Raw genomic sequence first — 20,177 nt, forward strand, 5'->3', positions numbered from 1 at the left:
TCACCTGGTCAGTCTGTCATGGAGAGAGCAGGGGTTCTTAATGTTTAGTACACTCTGAGAATAACTATTATTTTAATGTAATGTAATGTAATATCTTATGTTGTTCTTGTCTATAACCATTCTGTAACTTGTAATGTATTTGTCGGTTTCATGTGGACTCCAGGAAGAGTAGCTGCTGCATGTGCAGTATCTAATGGGGATCCTAATAAACTACCCCCCCCCCCCCCTTTAATGTCCCACTTTATGTTGTATTATCTAATGGGGATCTAATAAACTACCCCCCCCCCCCCCTTTAATGTCCCTCCCTCCCTCCCTCCCTCCCTCCCTCCCTCCCTCCCTCCCTCCTTCCTTCTGTAATGTCCCACTTTATGTTGTATTATCTAATGACTAGAAGAATGGAGGTCGGGACGTCTGATATCGTGTGTTGAACTTTACTGAAAACATTACAAGGATACATTCACTGTTGTTCACTAGTTCTTCAGCTCAACTAGTGCAAGAGTAAAATACTGAATGGTTCAAACAGGATTGACAAGTTTCATAATATATGCCATTTAGCAGACACTTTTATCCAAAGCAACTTACAGTCATGCGTGCATACCTGTTACATTGCCAAAGCAAGTGAAATAGATAATAAACCAAATTTAAATAAACAATAAAAAATGAACAGTAAACATTACACTCACAAAATATTATGTAAGAATATTCGAAGATAAATACACAATGCAGGGAATTAACAATCAATGGAAATAGTTGTTTTTCAGTTCAACGTCTGTTTAGAATCTGCGTGTGGGATTCTAGTCCGGGACTCTCTTTCTCTCTCTCAGCTTACACTAAAAAGGCCTTTCACAGTGATACTCATGACTAGAGGAAGGTATCCAGGCTGGTCCTTCATCTCTGTCCTCAGTGTGTCCTCCTCTCTCTTCAGTGTAACTTCAGAGTGACCAAAGAGACTCTCTGTCCTCTGATACAGCTCCTCCTCAGTCAGAACAGCCAGACCTGCATCTCTCAGAGAGAGGGTCTCCCCACTCCCTGCTGCCACATGCTGCACCTGGAGGACAAGCAGCACAGGAATTAAGGTGGCATCTGCATCCCTAGAATTTGCAACAATGAAAAACACTTTAAATGACAAATAGTTAGACATTATACATGTTTAAATTGATATTAAACTGTTTATCAATGTGAAACATAATGGAAGTCAAAACGTTATCTTAGTGGCATGATTTTGGGATATATTATTTTGAATGTTCTAAAATAAACAAAAGTATTTTATATATTTTATAGATCAATGAAAACAAATAGAATACTTTGTTAACCCCTTGAACATCACTCATTACAAAGACAAATATATATATATATATATATCTACAAAGTAAACAACATTTATGAATACACTGTATATAGATCAATAAAGTAAAGAAGGCCACTAAAATATATATATATATTTACAATTATTATGTGTCCCTAAGTTTTATGTAATTAGTGTTACCGCCTTAAAATAATCACTCATTACAAAGATATACAAGGACCTTGAACATCACTCATTACAAAGACAAATATATATATATATATCTACAAAGTAAACAACATTTATGAATACACTGTATATAGATCAATAAAGCAAAGAAGGCCACTAAAATATATATATATATTTACAATTATTATGTGTCCCTAAGTTTTATGTAATTAGTGTTACCGCCTTAAAATAATCACTCATTACAAAGATATACAAGTACCTTGAACATTCCTTCCAGTGACAAACTGTTATCAGGAGAGGGGTCTATATTAAAGAAGATTTTTAGCTAATCACACCCTTTTAGTATGTCATCGATGTTATGATTCCATAGATAATTTGGTGTGTTTAAATAAAACGATATCATTGGTGTAACTCAATTTAAATGAAGGGAAATTACACTCTGAGCAAAATGATTCATCAAATCTCCTTAGTGAATGATTAAGTCAATTCTTTTTAAAGGTTAAATGACCTTAGATTTGAGATCGGTGGGCTCCATTTAAGAAACTCCTAAAATACTTACAAAAAGTCATTGGTGTGACCTATACTTTGATGCAACACATCGTTCAGCTCCACCACTATCCAAGAGATGGCGCTGATCTGCATGTAATTCTGGCTTTCACTCATGTCACAACATTGTATCAGTAAGCAAACACATTTGATGTGTAATTGCTTGAGCTAATCAAGCATACAGTACGTGCTCGCTTCCCTGTTGTATTGTTATTTTGCCAAATGTTATTTGAGGAAAGGCAGCTCGCTAATGCAGCGGTTTCATTCTCACTCAGTAATCTGTTGTGGAGAGGCTAGCCAAGCCCGCTTGGGTGCTGCTATAGAGAGTCATTAGTAGTGCCCGACTATAGTTGTTAATCGTCTTCTAGCTACCTAGCTGAAAAGTCATCATGAATCATGTCAACAATCACCAAGAAAATTATTTTCAAACTTGTAGAGCTAAAATATCTTGGTGCTCATCAACCGCTGAACAGGCTTCCGTTAAAATAAAGCAAGTTATAAAATAATTAAGCCTGAGTGGTTTGGATGGAACTTGCAGTGGCTAACAGCTGCTGTTTGAGGAAGCTAGCTAGCTAGCTAGCTAGCTAAATATCCAACCAGGAAGTGGGAAATTTGAGGTTTGTAGTTTTTCCAACTCATTGCCTATCGAATATACAGTGTCTATGGGGTCATATTGCACTTCCTAAGGCTTCCACTAGATGTAAACAGTCTTTAGAACCTTGTTTGAGGCTTCTACTGTGAAGTGGGAGCGAATGAGAGGGGATTGAGTCAGAGGTCTGGCAAAGTGCCATGAGCCGACCACACGCATTCACGTGAGAGTTAGCTTGCATTCCATTGCAATTCTACAGACAAAGGAATTCTCCGGTTGGAACATTATTGAAGATTTATGATAAAAACATCCTAAAGATTGATTCTATACTTCGTTTGACATGTTTCTACGAACTGTAATATAACTTTTCGTCTGAACGTTCGCTTGGACTTGCCTGCGCGACGTGAGATTGGATTGTGTACTAAACGTGCAAACAAAAAGGAGGTATTTGGACATAAGTGATGGACTTTATCGAACAAATCAAACATTTATTGTGTAATTGGGATTCCTGGGAGTGCATTCTGATGAAGATCATCAAAGGTAAGTTAATATTTATAATGCTATTTCTGACTTCTGTTGACTGCACAACACGGCGGATATCTGTTTGGCTGTTTTGTTGTCTGAGCGCTGTACTCAGATTATTGTAAAGCTTTTTTGAAATCTGACACAGCGGTTGCATTAAGGAGAAGTTTATCTAAAGTTCCATGTACGTTCCTCCCGGGTGGCACTGTGGTTAAGGGCGCTGTACTGCAGTGCCAGCTGTGCCACCAGAGACTCTGGGTTTGCGCCCAGGCTCTGTCGTAACCGGCCGCGACCGGGAGGTCCGTGGGGCGACCCACAATTGGCCTAGCGTCGCCCCGGTTAGGGAGGGCTTGGCCGGTAGGCAAATCCTTGTCTCATCGCGCACCAGCGACTCCTGTGGCGCGCTAACCAAGGTTGCCAGGTGCACGGTGTGTCCTCCGACACATTGGTGCGGCTGGCTTCCGGTTTGGATGGCTCTGTGTTAAGAAGCAGTGCGGCTTGGTTGGGTTGTGTATCGGAGGACACATGACTTTCAACCTTCGTCTCTCCCGAGCCCGTACGGGAGTTGTAGCGATGAGACAAGATAGTAGCTACTAAAAACAATTGGATACCATGAAATTGGGGAGAAAAAGGGGTAAAAATATACAAAAATAAAAAGTTCCATGTACAACACTTGTATTTTCATCAATATTTTTGATGAATATTTCTGTAAATTGATGTGGTTCTCTGCAAAATCACCGGATGTTTTGGAACTACTGAACATAACACGCCAATGTAAACTCAGATTTTTGGATATAAATGAGAACTTTATCGAACTAAACATACATTTATTGTGTAACATTAAGTCCTATGAGTGTCATCTGATGAAGATCATCAAAGGTTAGTGATTCATTTTATCTCTATTTCTGCCTTTTGTGACTCCTCTCTTTGTCTGGGAAAATGTCTGTGTTTCTCTGTGACTAGGTGCTTACTTAACATAATCATTAGGTGTGCCTTTGCCGTAAAGCCTTTTTGAAATCAGATACTGTGGCTGGATTAACGATAAATGTATCTTTAAAATGGTGTAAAATACTTGTATGCTTGAGGAATTTTAATTATGAGATTTCTGTTGTTTTGAATTTGGCGCCCTGCACTTTCACTGGCTGTTGCTGAGGTGGGACGCTACCGTTCCGAATATCCCAAAGAGGTTTTAACAGACAGGCAGAGGCAACTGCACTCAGAATGGTGTTCTGCTGCGTCCCATCACTCTAACAGTGATTAGCAATATTGCAGACCGGTGCTGATATTGATTCTGAAGTAAAATAGACTTTACTCTATAAAGTATGCCGGACTACCGTGGTCTTCCTTGCATTAGGAACCAAAGATATGGGCAGTAGCCTATACACTGGTCATAACCCTTATGTTATAACGTTTGTGTGTGTCTGATAATTATTTATGATGGTCCATTCAATGTTTAGTGTAGTAATGTATCGATGCATATTCACTTTTTTCATTGAGTTTGCCACACCAATATTTTTGTTAAAAATCGCCACTGGTTACCGTCATTGGTGTCAGTACTGCTACTGGTGGTACAATGTTATCATAATGGTAGAAATATCAGTTTGTTTAACATGGGAAGATACATTTACATAAACCCAAATACATTTACATAAACCCAAATACATTTACATAAACCCAAATACATTTACATAAACCCAAAACATTTATATAAACCCAAACACATTTACATAAACCCAAATACATTTACATAAACCCAAATACATTTACATAAACCCAAACACATTTACATAAACAAAAACCTAGAAAAATGAACTCCAGGTCATACAGGACTGGAGGCTCAATCAAGCAGGTGTGAACTCACCAGGATCTGCAGGGCCTGTAAGACTGGAGGACTGCAACAGGATCCCAACACAGAGAGACCTTCATCTGTCATTCCTGAAGATATAAATATACACACATAAAACCACAGTAGTGAACCTAGTTTCCCAGGAACTGATCAAATAATAACTGGAGAATCCTGTGAAAACTGCTCTCTATCTCACCGTCCATGGCACTGACAATGAGGTGGACGGCACTAAGAAGTGAGGATCTGATCTCGTCCTCATCCTTCCCAACACATTGGTCTACAAGATCCAGTATGGCCTGGACTGTTTCCCTCTCAGACTCTTCCGGATCACCCAGGTCAGGAGTCTCACCTTCACACATCTGATCCAGCTGTGACAAGGGGTGGGGGAGGGGGAGAGAGAGAGAGTGTGAGTGAGTGAGTGAGCGAGTGAGCGAGTGAGCGAGTGAGCGAGTGAGTGTGAGAGTGAGTGAGTGTGAGTGAGTGAGTGAGTGAGTGAGTGAGTGAATGAATGAATGGTAAAAAGAGACAAGGCAAGCCTTGCCTTTGCTCTTGGGGACGGCAGGTAGACTAGTGGTTAGAGCGTTGGGTCAGTAACCGAAAGGTTGCTACATCGAATCCCCGAGTAGACAAGGTCGTTCTGAACAAGGCAGTTAACCCACTATTCCTAGGATGTCATTGTAAATAAGAATTTGTTCTTAACTGACTTGCCTGGTTAAATAAAAAAATGCCATCAAAATTTGACATACCAAATTTTGCTACAAATACTTGAATCAGATATAGAACCTGTTACCACTGATTATGGTTGTGAGGTCTGAGGTCCGCGCACAAAATGGGACAAACACCAAATTGACACTCTGCAGAATTCTGCATCCTCCGTGTACAACATAAAATACCTAATAACACATGCAGAGCAGATTTAGGCAGATACCCACTAATTATCAAAATCCAGAAAAGAGCCATTAAATTCTACAACCACCTAAAAGGAAGCGATTCCCAATCCTTCCATAACAAAGCCATCACCTACAGAGAGATGAACCTGGAGAAGAGTCCCCTCAGCAAGCTGGTCCTGGGGCTCTGTTCACAAACACAAACAGACCCCACAGAGCCCCAGGACAGCAACAGCAACATAATTAGACCCAAACAAATCATGAGAAAACAAAAAGATAATTACTTGACACATTGGAAATAATTAACAAAAACTGAGCAAACTAGAATGCTATTTGGCCCTAAACAGAGAGAACACACTGGCAGAATACCTGACCACTGTGACTGACCCAAAATTAAAGAAAGCTTTGACTATGTAGAGACTCAGTGAGCATAGCCTTGCTATTGAGAAAGGCCGCCATAGGCCGACCTGGATTTCAAGAGAAGACAGGATAGGTGCACATTGCTCACAAAATGAGGTGGAAACTGAGATGCACTTCCTAACCTCCTGACAAATGTAAGACCATATTAGAGACACATGTTTCCCTCAGAATTTTAAAACAAATCCTATTTTGATAAACTCCCTTAACTATTGGGGAAATACCACAGTGTGCCATCACAGAAGCAAGTGACCTGTTGCCACGAGAAAAGGGAAACCAGTGAAGAACAAACACCATTGTAAATACAACCCATATTTATGTTTATTTATTTTTGCTTTTGTACTTTAACTATTTGCACATCGTTGCAACATATTTAAAATGTCTTTATTATTTTGGAACTTTTGTGTGTGTAATGTTTACTGTTATTTTTTATTGTTTATTTCACTTTTGTTTATTATCTATTTCACTTGCTTTGGTAATGTAAACATACAGTACCAGTCAGAAGTTTGGACATAGCTACTCATTCAAGGGTTTTTCTTCATTTTTATTATTTTCTATATTGTAGAATAAGTGAAGACATCGTAACGATGAAATTGCACATATGGAATCATGTAGTAACCAAAAAAGTGTTAAACAAGTCAAAATATATTTTAGATTCTTCAAAATAGCCCCCCTTTGCCTTTATGACAGCTTTGCACACTCTTGGCATTCCCTCAACCAGCTTTACATGGAATGCTTTCCCAACAGTCTTGAAGTAGTTCCCACATATGCTGAGCACTTGCTGGCTGCTTTTCCTTCACTCTGCGGTCCAATTCAGCCCAAACCATCTCAATTGGGTTGAGGTCGGGTGATTGTGGAGGCCAGGTCATCTGATACAGCACTCCATCACTCTCCTTATTGGTCAAATAGCCCTTACACAGCCTGGAGGTGTGTTTGGGGTCATTGTCCTGTTGAAAAATAAATGATAGTCCCACTAAGAACAAACCAGATGTGATTGAGTATCGCTGCAGAATGCTGTGGTAGCCATGCTGGTTAAGTGTGCCTTGCATTCTAAATAAATCACAGAGAGTGTCTCCAGCAAAGCACCCCACACCATCAGACCTCCTCCTCCGTGCTTTCCGGTGGGAACCACACATGCAGAGATAATCCGTTCACCTACTCTCTGCATCTCACAAACACACGTCACTTGGAACCAAAAATCGCAAATTTGGACTCATCAGACCAAAGTTGTGACGTGATGAGGTTGGATCCAGGTGCAGAGAAGAGACCAGATGAGGAATCAGTGGTTAAACATAAATACTTTACTGAGAAACGGTATCCAAAGGATCACAGTAACAACAAACACTAAGTCTCAAAAACTCACTCAGGAAACAAACGCACACGGGAAACAATTCAAGCTTCAGGAAACCAGAAAACACACCTGTTTTAACAGGGAAATCATAATGAATAGTAGGACACAGCTGAGTGTTGTTAATGTCTCTAGGTGACAGGTGGAACCATGACAAAAGGACAGATTTCCACCGGTCTAATGTCCATCGCTTGTGTTTCTTATCCCAAGCAAGTCTCTTCTTATTGGTGTCCTTTAGTAGTGGTTCATCTTTGTAGCAATTTGACCACGAAGGCCTGATTCACACAGTCTCCTCTGAACAGTTGATGTTGAGATATTTCTGTTACTTGAACTCCATAAGCATTTATTTGGGCTGCAATTTCTGAGGCTGGTAACTCTAATGAACTTATCCTCTGCAGCAAAGGTAACTCTGGGTCTTTCTTTCCTGTGGCGGTCCTCATGAGAGCCAGATTTGTCATAGAACTTGATGGTTTTTGCAACATTTTCCACATTGACTGACCTTCATGTCATAAAGTAATGATGGACTGTATTTTCTCTTTGCTTATTTGAGCTGTTCTTGCCATAATATGGACTTGGTCTTTTACCAAGTAGGGCCATCTTCTGTATACTACCCCTACTTTGTCACAACACAGCTGATTGGCTCATACTGTAAGGACCGACGCTGGAGTAGAGAAGCAGGTACGGGGAGTCAAACATTTAATCGGAACAGACATAGAACAAGACAGGAAGAGCATCAGCACAATGCTGAAGTAGGGAAAAGAGGGGGGGGGGGGGCAGACAGATATAGGGGAGGTAATGAAAGAGGTGATTGAGTCCAGGTGAGTCCAATAATCGCTGATGCAAGTGACGGGGGAAGGCAGGTGTGCGTAATGATGGCTGGCAGGAGTGCATAATGCTGGGGAGCCTGGAGCGGGAGCAGGCGTGACACAAACGCATTAAGAAGGAAAGAAATTCCACAAATTAACTTTTAACAAGGCACACCTGTTAATTGAAATACATTCCAGGTGACTACTTCATGAAGCTGGTTGAGAGAATGCCAAGAGTGTTTAAAGCTGTCATCAATGCAAAGGGTGGCTACTTTGAAGAATCTCAGATATGTGTTATTTCATAGTTTTGATGTCTTCACTATTATTTTACAATGTAGAAAATAGTAACAATTAAGATAAACCCTTGAATGAGTAGGTGTCTCCAAACCTCTGACTGGTACTGTATGTTTCCCATGCCAATAAAGCCCCTTAAATTGACATTGAATTGAATTGAGAGAGAGAAAGAGAGAGAGAGTATATTTAACACAGAGAGAATTTTACAGATATTCAGGGTGAGATATTCATTCCTGCCATTAGTTGTGTGTGTGTGTGTGTCTACATTGTGTGTGTGTGTGTGTTTGGGCCCTGTTTCTGTACGTCTCACTCACCACACTCTCCAGCACACTGACTGCCTCTCTGTCCTCCATGGTTGTCTTGAGGAGCTGGAGCAGAGAGGAACGTGTGTCTGCTGGCAGGACTGACAGCAGCTGGAAATGACCACTCAGTTTCTCCAGTTCTGTCAACACACAAACAATACAGAAACCATTTTATCAAAGTGTCTTATTTTCATGTGACAAATCCATACATTTTTATATATTTCAAAAGTGTGGTAACTTTGTAATTACTAATCAAAGAGAAATATTGAACATTCCATAGACATTACATTTTGACCAGACGTTCCATTCAGTAGACTACATGTTTACCAGACGTTCCATTCAGTAGACTACATGTTGACCAGATGTTCCATTCGGTAGACTACATGTTGACCAGATGTTCCATTCAGTAGACTACATGTTGACCAGACGTTCCATTCAGTAGACTACATTACATGTTGACCAGACGTTCCATTCAGTAGACTACATTACATGTTGACCAGATGTTCCATTCAGTAGACTACATGTTGACCAGATGTTCCATTCAGTAGACTACATTACATGTTGACCAGATGTTCCATTCAGTAGACTACATTACATGTTGACCAGACGTTCCATTCAGTAGACTACATTACATGTTGACCAGACGTTCCATTCAGTAGACTACATTACATGTTGACCAGACGTTCCATTCAGTAGACTACATTACATGTTGACCAGACGTTCCATTCAGTAGACTACATGTTGACCAGACGTTCCATTCAGTAGACTACATGTTGACCAGACGTTCCATTCAGTAGACTACATGTTTACCAGACGTTCCATTCAGTAGACTACATGTTTACCAGATGTTCCATTCAGTAGACTACATGTTTACCAGACGCTCCATTCAGTAGACTACATGTTGACCAGACGTTCCATTCAGTAGACTACATGTTGACCAGACGTTCCATTCAGTAGACTACATTACATGTTGACCAGACGTTCCATTCAGTAGACTACATGTTGACCAGACGTTCCATTCAGTAGACTACATTACATGTTGACCAGACGTTCCATTCAGTAGACTACATGTTGACCAGACGTTCCATTCAGTAGACTACATTACACGTTGACCAGACGTTCCATTCAGTAGACTACATGTTGACCAGATGTTCCATTCAGTAGACTACATGTTGACCAGACGTTCTATTCAGTAGACTACATTACATGTTGACCAGACGTTCTATTCAGTAGACTACATTACATGTTGACCAGACGTTCCATTCAGTAGACTACATTACATGTTGACCAGACATTCCATTCAGTAGACTACATTACATGTTGACCAGACGTTCTATTCAGTAGACTACATTACATGTTGACCAAACCTTCCATTCAGTAGACTACATGTTGACCAGACGTTCCATTCAGTAGACTACATGTTGACCAGACGTTCTATTCAGTAGACTTCATTACATGTTGACCAGACGTTCCATTCAGTAGACTACATGTTGACCAGACGTTCCATTCAGTAGACTACATGTTGACCAGACGTTCTATTCAGTAGACTACATTACATGTTGACCAGACGTTCCATTCAGTAGACTTCATTACATGTTGACCAGACGTTCCATTCAGTAGACTACATGTTGACCAAACCTTCCATTCAGTAGACTACATTACGTGTTGACCAAACATTCCATTCAGTAGACTACATGTTGACCGCTAAACAGGAGACATTACCCTCCACTGGCATTATTACCTTTGTTCAGATTTAGGGGACTGTTGGTATCAAAGTCGCCTCCCTGGTCCATAAATCCATCTACTTCCAACCCCTCCTTTGACTTATCTATTTCAAAGCCCCCGTTGTTGCAGATGAGGCACAGCTCTGTGGACAAGAGCAGACAACAGTCATAACCAGTCACACACAGACAGATACAGTGGCTATACTAAATACAGTGGCTATACTAAATACAGTGGCTATACTAAATACAGTGGCTATACTCAATACAGTGGCTATACTAAATACAGTGGCTATACTAAATACAGTGGATATACTAAATACAGTGGCTATACTAAATACAGTGGATATGCTAAATACAGTGGCTATACTAAATACAATGGCTGTACTAAATACAATGGCTATACTAAATACAGTGGCTATACTAAATACAGTGGCTATACTAAATACAATGGCTGTACTAAATACAGTGGCTATACTAAATACAGTGGCTATACTAAATACAGTGGCTATACTAAATACAGTGGCTATACTAAATACACTGAAGAACATAGACGCTGGCTGTGTACTTTACCATGGTACTTAACAATGCAGCTATACCTGGGACATTGACAAACCATACACTTCCTCACCAAACTTTCCATTGCATTTGACGTAGAGTTCAATCAGACTGTAGGCCATGACAGTATTTGCAGGAATACCCAGTGACACATCACTATCTGTCTGAGTACTGCCGCTCTGCTTCATAGAGGCCTGTGGAGAAAATGTAAAATCAGTCAGAGACGTTTGGTACACAGATGACCCAGATTCTAACCCAGACAGTCATCTATTCAAAGGACCTTGCTCCCAGACAGACTAAATAACTTCTTTGCTCGCTTTGAGGACAATACAGTGCCACTGACACGGCCCGCTACCAAAACCTGCGGTCTCTCCTTCACTGCAGCCGACGTAAGTAAAACATTTAAACGTGTCAACCCTCGCAAGGCTGCAGGCCCAGACGGCATCCCCAGCAGCGTCCTCAGAGCATGCGCAGACCAGCTGGCTGGTGTGTTTACGGACATATTCAATCAATCCTTATCCCAGTCTGCCGTTCCCACATACTTCAAAAGGGCCACCATTGTTCCTGTTCCCAAAAAAGCTAAGGTAACTGAGCTAAACGACTACCGCCCTTTAGCACTCACTTCCGTCATCATGAAGTGCTTTGAGAGACGAGTCAAGAACGATATCACCACCATCCTACCTGACACCCTAGACCCACTCCAATTTGCTTACCACCAAAATAGGTCCACAGACGATGCAATTGCAACCACACTGCACACTGCCCTAACCCATCTGGACAAGAGGAATACCTATGTGAGAATGCTGTTCATCGACTACAGCTCGGCATTTAACACCATAGTACCCTCCAAACTCGTCATCAAGCTCGAGACCGTGGGTCTCGACCCCGCCCTGTGCAACTGGGTACTGGACTTCTCCACTCCGCTGATCTTCAACACTGGGGCACCACAAGGGTGCGTTCTGAGCCCTCTCCTGTACTCCCTGTCCACCCACGACTGCGTGGCCATGCACACCTCCAACTCAATCATCAAGTTTGCGGACGACACTACAGTGGTAGGCTTGATTACAATGACGAGATGGCCTACAGGGAGGAGGTGAGGGCCCTCGGAGTGTGGTGTCAGGAAAATAACCTCACACTCAAAGTCAACAAAACAAAGGAGATGATGTCGCGGTGGATCGTTACAAAATATAACACTTACAAGAACTTGTGAATTCAATATAGGCTTTTAATACAAACATATCAGAAGCCTAGATGGTCCGCGGAACACACCCTTTCCCTGAGCTCTGGCTCTGTATTTATTCACATACAACATATGAGTCTATCCCACATGCAAATGAAGTTATTTCCCTCAGTCCATCTGCCACCATTATATCCCAATCTGTGCATCCTGCTTGTTCACGCCCAATACTGCCCATATCTGCTTTCAGTCAAGTTATAATGGTGACAGGACCTCTTCATGTCCCAATAATAATACATGCCCATCTATCCTATGGGCCCCTTATGTTCAGCTTGGTGTGGTCTTTGGTATGTCTGTCCTTATTAGGACTAGTAGACTATGTGTCACTTCTCTTCATGTCCTAAAAATATATGCCCTATGTCTATAGTCCATCAGTTGGTCATTTGGCTGACCCCCTCCTTTGTATGTCCCTCTGACCTTGGTATGTCCAGCTGTCCTATGCTCTCATGGCCTTACTCTGGTTTCCTATCCTATACAATAGACAATGCATTTTACCAGAATGGCAAATGCACTCTAAGTGTATCTTTCTCTTGTGGTACAGTATTAAGTTTCTCCCTATATGTACATCTTTCTCCCACAAAACCTTCCTCTGGTGCTTATTTAGCACCAAAAACTACACTAAAAGGACATATAGGGTGGAGGCCAATACCAACAGTTGACAAAAACATTAACAAAAATAAAGCTTACAAATCACCTGGACCAAACATCTCCAGATCCTATTTGAAACATAAAACACTTACAAAACCCAACTGGACCAAACATCTCCAAACAATAACATAGAGATAGGAGTAAAAGATCTAGTCTGTAAAGAATAAAACACTTATAATCAATCGTTATATTGTGAAGAAGCAATGAGCATGTAGTATGCCCACACATCCAGAAACAATCAGCTATTCCTTAATCCTGATTCTTTAACATTTCAAGATATAATGTTACTTGAGTTATATTACCACATTTTACCTTTGTGTTTTACAATCATTACTTTATCAAATTGACTAACTCCTGCAGTTTCTAACACCCAAATAGTGTATTCAATTAACTATAGTGTTTCCTACATCCATCCCATTATCTCCAATTAACTATAGTGTTTCCCACATCCATCCCATTATCTCCAATTAACTATAGTGTTTCCTACATCCATCCCATTATCTCCAATTAACTATAGTGTTTCCCACATCATCCCATTATCTCCAATTAACTATAGTGTTTCCCACATCCATCCCATTATCTCCAATTAACTATAGTGTTTCCCACATCCATCCCATTATCTCCAATTAACTATAGTGTTTCCCACATCATCCCATTATCTCCAATTAACTATAGTGTTTCCCACATCCATCCCATTATCTCCAATTAACTATAGTGTTTCCCACATCCATCCCATTATCTCCAATTAACTATAGTGTTTCCCACATCCATCCCATTATCTCCAATTAACTATAGTGTTTCCCACATCCATCCCATTATCTCCAATTAACTATAGTGTTTCCCACATCCATCCCATTATCTCCAATTAACTATAGTGTTTCCCACATCCATCCCATTATCTCCAATTAACTATAGTGTTTCCCACATCCATCCCATTATCTCCAATTAACTATAGTGTTTCCCACATCCATCCCATTATCTCCAATTAACTATAGTGTTTCCCACATCCATCCCATTATCTCCAATTAACTATAGTGTTTCCCACATCCATCCCATTATCTCCAATTAACTATAGTGTTTCCCACATCCATCCCATTATCTCCAATTAACTATAGTGTTTCCCACATCCATCCCATTATCTCCAATTAACTATAGTGTTTCCCACATCCATCCCATTATCTCCAATTAACTATAGTGTTTCCCACATCCATCCCATTATCTCCAATTAACTATAGTGTTTCCCACATCCATCCCATTATCTCCAATTAACTATAGTGTTTCCCACATCATCCCATTATCTCCATAGCTGTAGAAACATTCATTTTTTTCCCCTTTCTTTTCTTTTTACAATAGTAAACTCATCATTATGAGGATCATTCAGTTATTCTGTTGCACATTCATGTTCTCACAACATATTGTTATTTAATTCACTTCTGCCTTTAGTGTTACCTAGTGCCAAACTGCATTCTGTGTTACACAAAGGAATGTAGTATTGATGCAAGTTCAGGTACTATCAAAAGATCAGACAAAGGTGATTTTCTACACAAAAGACAATTGTCCATCCTATGTTGATTTTTTTCTGTATACTTAGCCCATTCGTACCACTCGTTCTTCACTACTTCTTCTCGTGTGGCGTCCTTTAGTGGTTCTGATTCTGAGATAGATGTCGCTTTTACAATGTTTTTGTCTTGAGGTATATCATTAGAGTTTGTCAAAAAGTTCCAAATGTCAGTAAAGAACCCTCCTGGTTCTGATGTTTTAGGTTTCTTTGTGGGTACATTGGACTGCTTGGTAAGGACTGCTTGGTAAGGACTGCTTGGTAAGGGCTGCTTGGTAAGGACTGCTTGGTAAGGACTGCTTGGTAAGGACTGCTTGGTAAGGACTGCTTGGTAAGGGCTGCTTGGTAAGGACTGCTTGGTAAGGGCTGCTTGGTAAGGGCTGCTTGGTAAGGACTGCTTGGTAAGGACTGCTTGGTAAGGACTGCTTGGTAAGGACTGCTTGGTAAGGACTGCTTGGTAAGGACTGCTTGGTAAGGGCGGTTGATGTTATCTTAGTGGTAGCTACTGTGGTCTTCACAGCAGCTTCCACTGTTGTTGTCTTTCTAGCTACCACAGGCTCTTCCTGTTTAGGTGTTGGCGTAGGACCAATTCTAATGACTGAGGTGCTGCTCCCTTCGGTCAATCTTGTTCTCGTTATTTCAACTATTAATTCTTCACCTTCAACTGGTTCAATATGATTCATGGTGAGCACCCACTCGTCTACTTCTTTGGTTAACGTCAGGTCACATCCTTTTGGGTCCCAAATGACTTCTCCCTTCGTGTGATGATGTGTCCATCCACAGAGTGCAATCTCAGGTAGAGGCTGATTGAGATTGTCTTCTGTTCTCCTGTTTCAGTTCTGTGTTGAGGTGGAACAGACATTCTAACCTTGTCAGTCTTTTTAGATTGTTTGGCTGGTTCCTCTCTTCTCTTCCTGTTTCCACCTTACATATTGATTGTGCGTGAGTCTGTTGTTGCTATACTAGCGTTCACTGTTACTTCTGTTATCTCAATGTCATTGTTCTTCTGTGGTTCTAACTTCAAGTGTCTGTTAAGGAGACCATTCAAGAGCTGAAAAGTAAATTGTGGGGAAATCCCCATTTTCTTCAGCTTGCTGGACTTTTCCTCCTCTTTGTGGGGTCTCTCCTTCTGTTCCTTGTGAGGCCTCTCCTCCTCTTTCTTCCCCTGAGGCTCCCTCCTCAGGCCGGACTGGGCTTCCATCTGGAAGGGTGTAATTTTAGGGAAAAGATGTTCCCATTCTGTAGGTGATACTTTGGGGTCCCACTGTGGAGGGCTTCTGTCAAAGAGTTCTGCCACAACAGGTATGTCATCAAGAGTATCAGGCATGTTACTCCCTCACATCCCTGGCCTCTGGCCCCACAGGAGTGAATTTTGGTTGTTCACAGGTCCTCTCTCCAGTGTTGTCTCTCCTTCTCCTTCTTCTGGGTGCATTAGGCGATGCACCTGTCGTATTTTGGCTTTCACTTGGTCTGCTGTTCTCTTGGCTCCTCCCTGGCGTCTCGATTGCTTTCGCTGTTCCTGCTCCTTCCGAGCTCCTGCCTGATGGATCAGCATCCTCTGTGTCCTCATCTATATATGGTTGTGTCCTTCTTTCTGTTGGGACTCAGGTGCAGTGATTCAGATGATACCATGGTACCACGTCTTGCTTCCTTTCACTTGGACGGCCGTGTTTGTTGCTGCGGCCTCCTCGTAGGGTCCTTCTCTCCTCGGTTGATCCCACTTCCTCCGGAACACTTAAACATAGACTAGATCTCCTGGTATCACTGGGAGAGGTCCTTCTGGTCCCCTTGGATCATCAGACATCAGACTTCTCGTCCTGGTTCAGGTTTCTGCCTTCTTTCTGTGAGGCATTCAGACTTAGAGACTTATGGCCTCTGTTCTATGATTACACCATACATTCTCTTACTTCCATCACTCATCACACAAAAAACTAACATTCCAGCTGAAGCTGGCGAACCCTTCTCCATCTGGTTTCCTAAACATAAGACTTGGAAAGCAAAGGACAAAACATAACAGTATTGACAATGTTATGTGTTATGCATGAATATATTAATGAATACTGAACTCTGAGACCATGACAATTCCCACTCTCTCTTCACCTGACTCTATGCCTCCATGATACTTTTCTGCTGGACTCCACAAAAATGAATTCCCTGAAAAGCTTCCTCATGCTTCCACCCAGTCTTCCCCTTTCGGCCGCAGGTTCTGAGAGGTGTTCCCAAATCATGTCATTTTTTACTTAGTTCCCCATCTGCTCTATTTCAACTGATGAGCATGTGCATAACCTTAATCAACATGATTTCTTCTTGAAGTAATTTAACACTGTATCTGCTTTCACATCAAGCCTTCAACATGTTGTTTAGAGTACAACTACCCTAACATCTATCCTTTTTCACATGATGCATTAACAAATAAAACAAGTAACCCCCAAACTCAACCCAGTATGTCTACAGTGGAATCTAGTCTCTCTCTCTCTCTCTCTCTGGTTCCACGTCCTCTGTCATGGTGTTTTCAAGCTCACCCATTATTCAGCTGAACCTTACTTCTTGTGAGACTTATGCACCCACCAAAGAGAGACATGACGATCTTTACCACTGCAGGTGCTGTAAGAAGTATACCCCCAGCCTGGTGTATCTTGATGTACGCTCAGTCTCCAGAATTCAGCCCATGCCCTTCCATCTGGCCTCTTATGTGCTGTTTTTTCCCGAGGACATACACACTAACACATGGGTTATTTCCTGACAACAGACTTTCTTCTTATAGCAAGATCACTAAATCTTCATTTTTAATTAACAGCCCTATGTAAACATTCTGTCTCAAATACCTGGCCTCCTGCCACAAAAATATTCATAATGATAGCCAAATGATGGTCCCTACAGGCTCTCCAGAGGGTAGTGAAGTCTGCACAACGCATCACCGGGGGCAAACTACCTGCCCTCCAGGACACCTACACCACCCAATGTCACAGGAAGGCCAAAAAGATCATCAAGGACAACAAACACCACTGTCTGTTCACCCCGTTATCATCCAGAAGGCGAGGTCAGTACAGGTGCATCAAAGCAGGGACCGAGAGACTGAAAAACAGCTTCTATCTCAAGGCCATCAGACTGTTAAACAGCCACCACTAACATTGAGTGGCTTCTGCAAACATACTGACACTGACACTGACTCAACTCCAGCCACTTTAATAATGGAAATTGATGTAAAAAATGTATCACTAGCTACTTTAAACAATGCCACTTAATATAATGTTTACATACCCTACATTATTCATTTCATATGTATATGTATATGTATATACTGTACTCTATATCATCTACTGCATCTTTATGTCATACATGTATCACTGGCCACTTTAAACTATGCCACTTTTATGTTTACATACCCTACATTACTCATCTCATACGTATATATATATATACTGTACTCGATACCATCTACTGCATCTTGCCTATGCCGTTCTGTACCATCACTCATTCATATATCTTTATGTACATATTCTTTATCCCTTTACACTTGTGTGTATAAGGTAGTAGTTGTGGAATTGTTAGGTTACACTCACATTAACATCTGCCAACCATGTGTGTGTGACAAATAAAATTGGATTTGATTTGATTCTACACCATTGCATTTTCAGGAAGTGGTTCTAATGTCAAGAACAGGAAATGATGTGGTAACTAGAGCTGGGTCATTCCACCAATTCGGTTTGAGAAGTGTAACTTGAAAAAAAAAAATTGCATCACAAGAGGTATCCTTCTTTTATGACTATAGTAAGTGCCTGTTAAGTCCCAAATAAAGTAAGGTTGAACATAACTAGGGATGTCCTTGTGACAGGGGGAATGTAAGCTTGTTGTTTGAAGGGATTGGCAGTTGAATGCAAGCTTCACAAAAAAAAATGAACAATTGTTCAAACATTTCTAGCATGTCTATCTATGGTGCGTTGCGGTCCACCTGCTCAGTGTTCCACCACAAAACACAAGATAATTGGCAAAAATAATAAAACCAGCTGACCTGCTTTTACACTATAATTTGAATATTAGATGTTCAATATTTCTTCTGAAAAAAACCCATTTAAAAATGAATAGTTTTGAGAGTTCAGTTCACATAAAAGGGTTGACCTTAAAATGAGGGACGGACGTTAATGAATGCTGCATGGATGGACAATATGCTGAATGGTGGCACTATAAACAAGTCTTTATTCATATCAAAAATCAGATTTATTGAATTCTCCATGTGGTCTATATTAATGAAAGGGCACTTCATTTAATTTAACATGCTTTTAAAATTCAATATTGGTGCACAATTTATTCTGGAACAACCCAGGTACAGCATTCTGACTTGAGCAAGAGACAGTATTACCACTACTGAACAGACATCTGTGAGTATTACCACTACTGAACAGACATCTGTGAGTATTACGACTACTGAACAGACATCTGTGAGTATTACCACTACTGAACAGACATCTGTGAGTATTACGACTACTGGACAGACATCTGTGAGTATTACCACTACTGAACAGACAGACATCTGTGAGTATTACCACTACTGAACAGACATCTGTGAGTATTACGACTACTGAACAGACATCTGTGAGTATTACCACTACTGAACAGACATCTGTGAGTATTACGACTACTGAACAGACATCTGTGAGTATTACCACTACTGAACAGACATCTGTGAGTATTACGACTACTGAACAGACATCTGTGAGTATTACGACTACTGAACAGACATCTGTGAGTATTACCACGACTGAACATCTGTGATCTGTCAATATGGTCCTGACATTGACTTTATTTATGAAGGCCTAGCTATCATGAAGTGAGATTATTAAGATTAAAAATCTATTTTACAACAGAGATTGTCTAAATCTGAGTTACCAGTAAAATATGAGGAAAATATAATTCACTTCGGTAGAACACTTGGTAATCTTTCTTCCTACCTTCCCGCTCAGGAACACACAGGCGCTCACGTTGGCTCCTACATTGCCATGCTTAAGGACATTGTTTGTGACCGGGCAAGGTAGTGACGTCATAATCCTCTCCGTCAAGACGCCTAACACTGCCCTGGGATTCGCACGGGTCTGCTTGATCACAGGATGGGACATGTCCAGAACTCTGCAGGAGGGACACATTTTAGGTCATATTTCATAGAAATCTGGAAACACTGGAAAGCTACTTTAAAAGTAAACAAATGGATGTACCAATCACAGATTGTCCCTTTAAGCTAAACTAGTAGTGAAAACAGTGAGGAGGTAGTTTAAGTTTCAGGAAGTTGCTAAACCAGTACAGTTCCACTTCTTTCTTGTCTGAAATCACTTCAACCTGAAAATGTCCTTTTTACACAAAAGATACCTGCCTGATGTCATTGCAACCAGTTTTGCTCGCTGGTCTTGGGTCTTGGACTCCTTGGGAAGG

At 40.9% G+C, this 20,177-nt stretch overlaps 1 protein-coding gene across 1 annotated transcript; it reads right to left on the reverse strand.

Moving 5' to 3' along the window:
• Positions 1 to 418: 418 nt before the first annotated feature.
• LOC149984363 (gasdermin-E-like) lies at positions 419 to 20,022 on the reverse strand. The gene is made up of 7 exons (XM_090220925.1): positions 19,703 to 20,022; positions 11,384 to 11,504; positions 10,773 to 10,898; positions 9,044 to 9,171; positions 5,174 to 5,345; positions 4,993 to 5,066; positions 419 to 1,048 (listed from the first exon to the last, which is right to left on the reverse strand). Exons 1-7 carry the CDS (start codon positions 19,892 to 19,894, stop codon positions 821 to 823), a joined length of 1,041 nt encoding a protein of 346 aa, XP_090077051.1. The 5' UTR covers positions 19,895 to 20,022; the 3' UTR covers positions 419 to 820.
• Between the last annotated feature and the right edge of the window lie 155 nt (positions 20,023 to 20,177).

This window comes from Oncorhynchus mykiss, chromosome 3 (assembly GCF_057628025.1).
Source record: "Oncorhynchus mykiss isolate SJ-2025 chromosome 3, ASM5762802v1, whole genome shotgun sequence".
In the NCBI taxonomy this organism is placed as follows: domain Eukaryota; kingdom Metazoa; phylum Chordata; class Actinopteri; order Salmoniformes; family Salmonidae; genus Oncorhynchus; species Oncorhynchus mykiss.

Coding starts and splice junctions, on each gene's coding strand:
- LOC149984363 (XM_090220925.1), bottom strand. CDS start 19,894: ATGTGTCCCTCCTGCAGAGTTCTGGACATGTCCCATCCTGTGATCAAG. Junction 10,899..11,383: donor CAAATGCAATGGAAAGTTTG/GTGAGGAAGTGT, acceptor TCTTGTCCACAG/AGCTGTGCCTCATCTGCAAC. Junction 5,067..5,173: donor CATTGTCAGTGCCATGGACG/GTGAGATAGAGA, acceptor TTATATCTTCAG/GAATGACAGATGAAGGTCTC.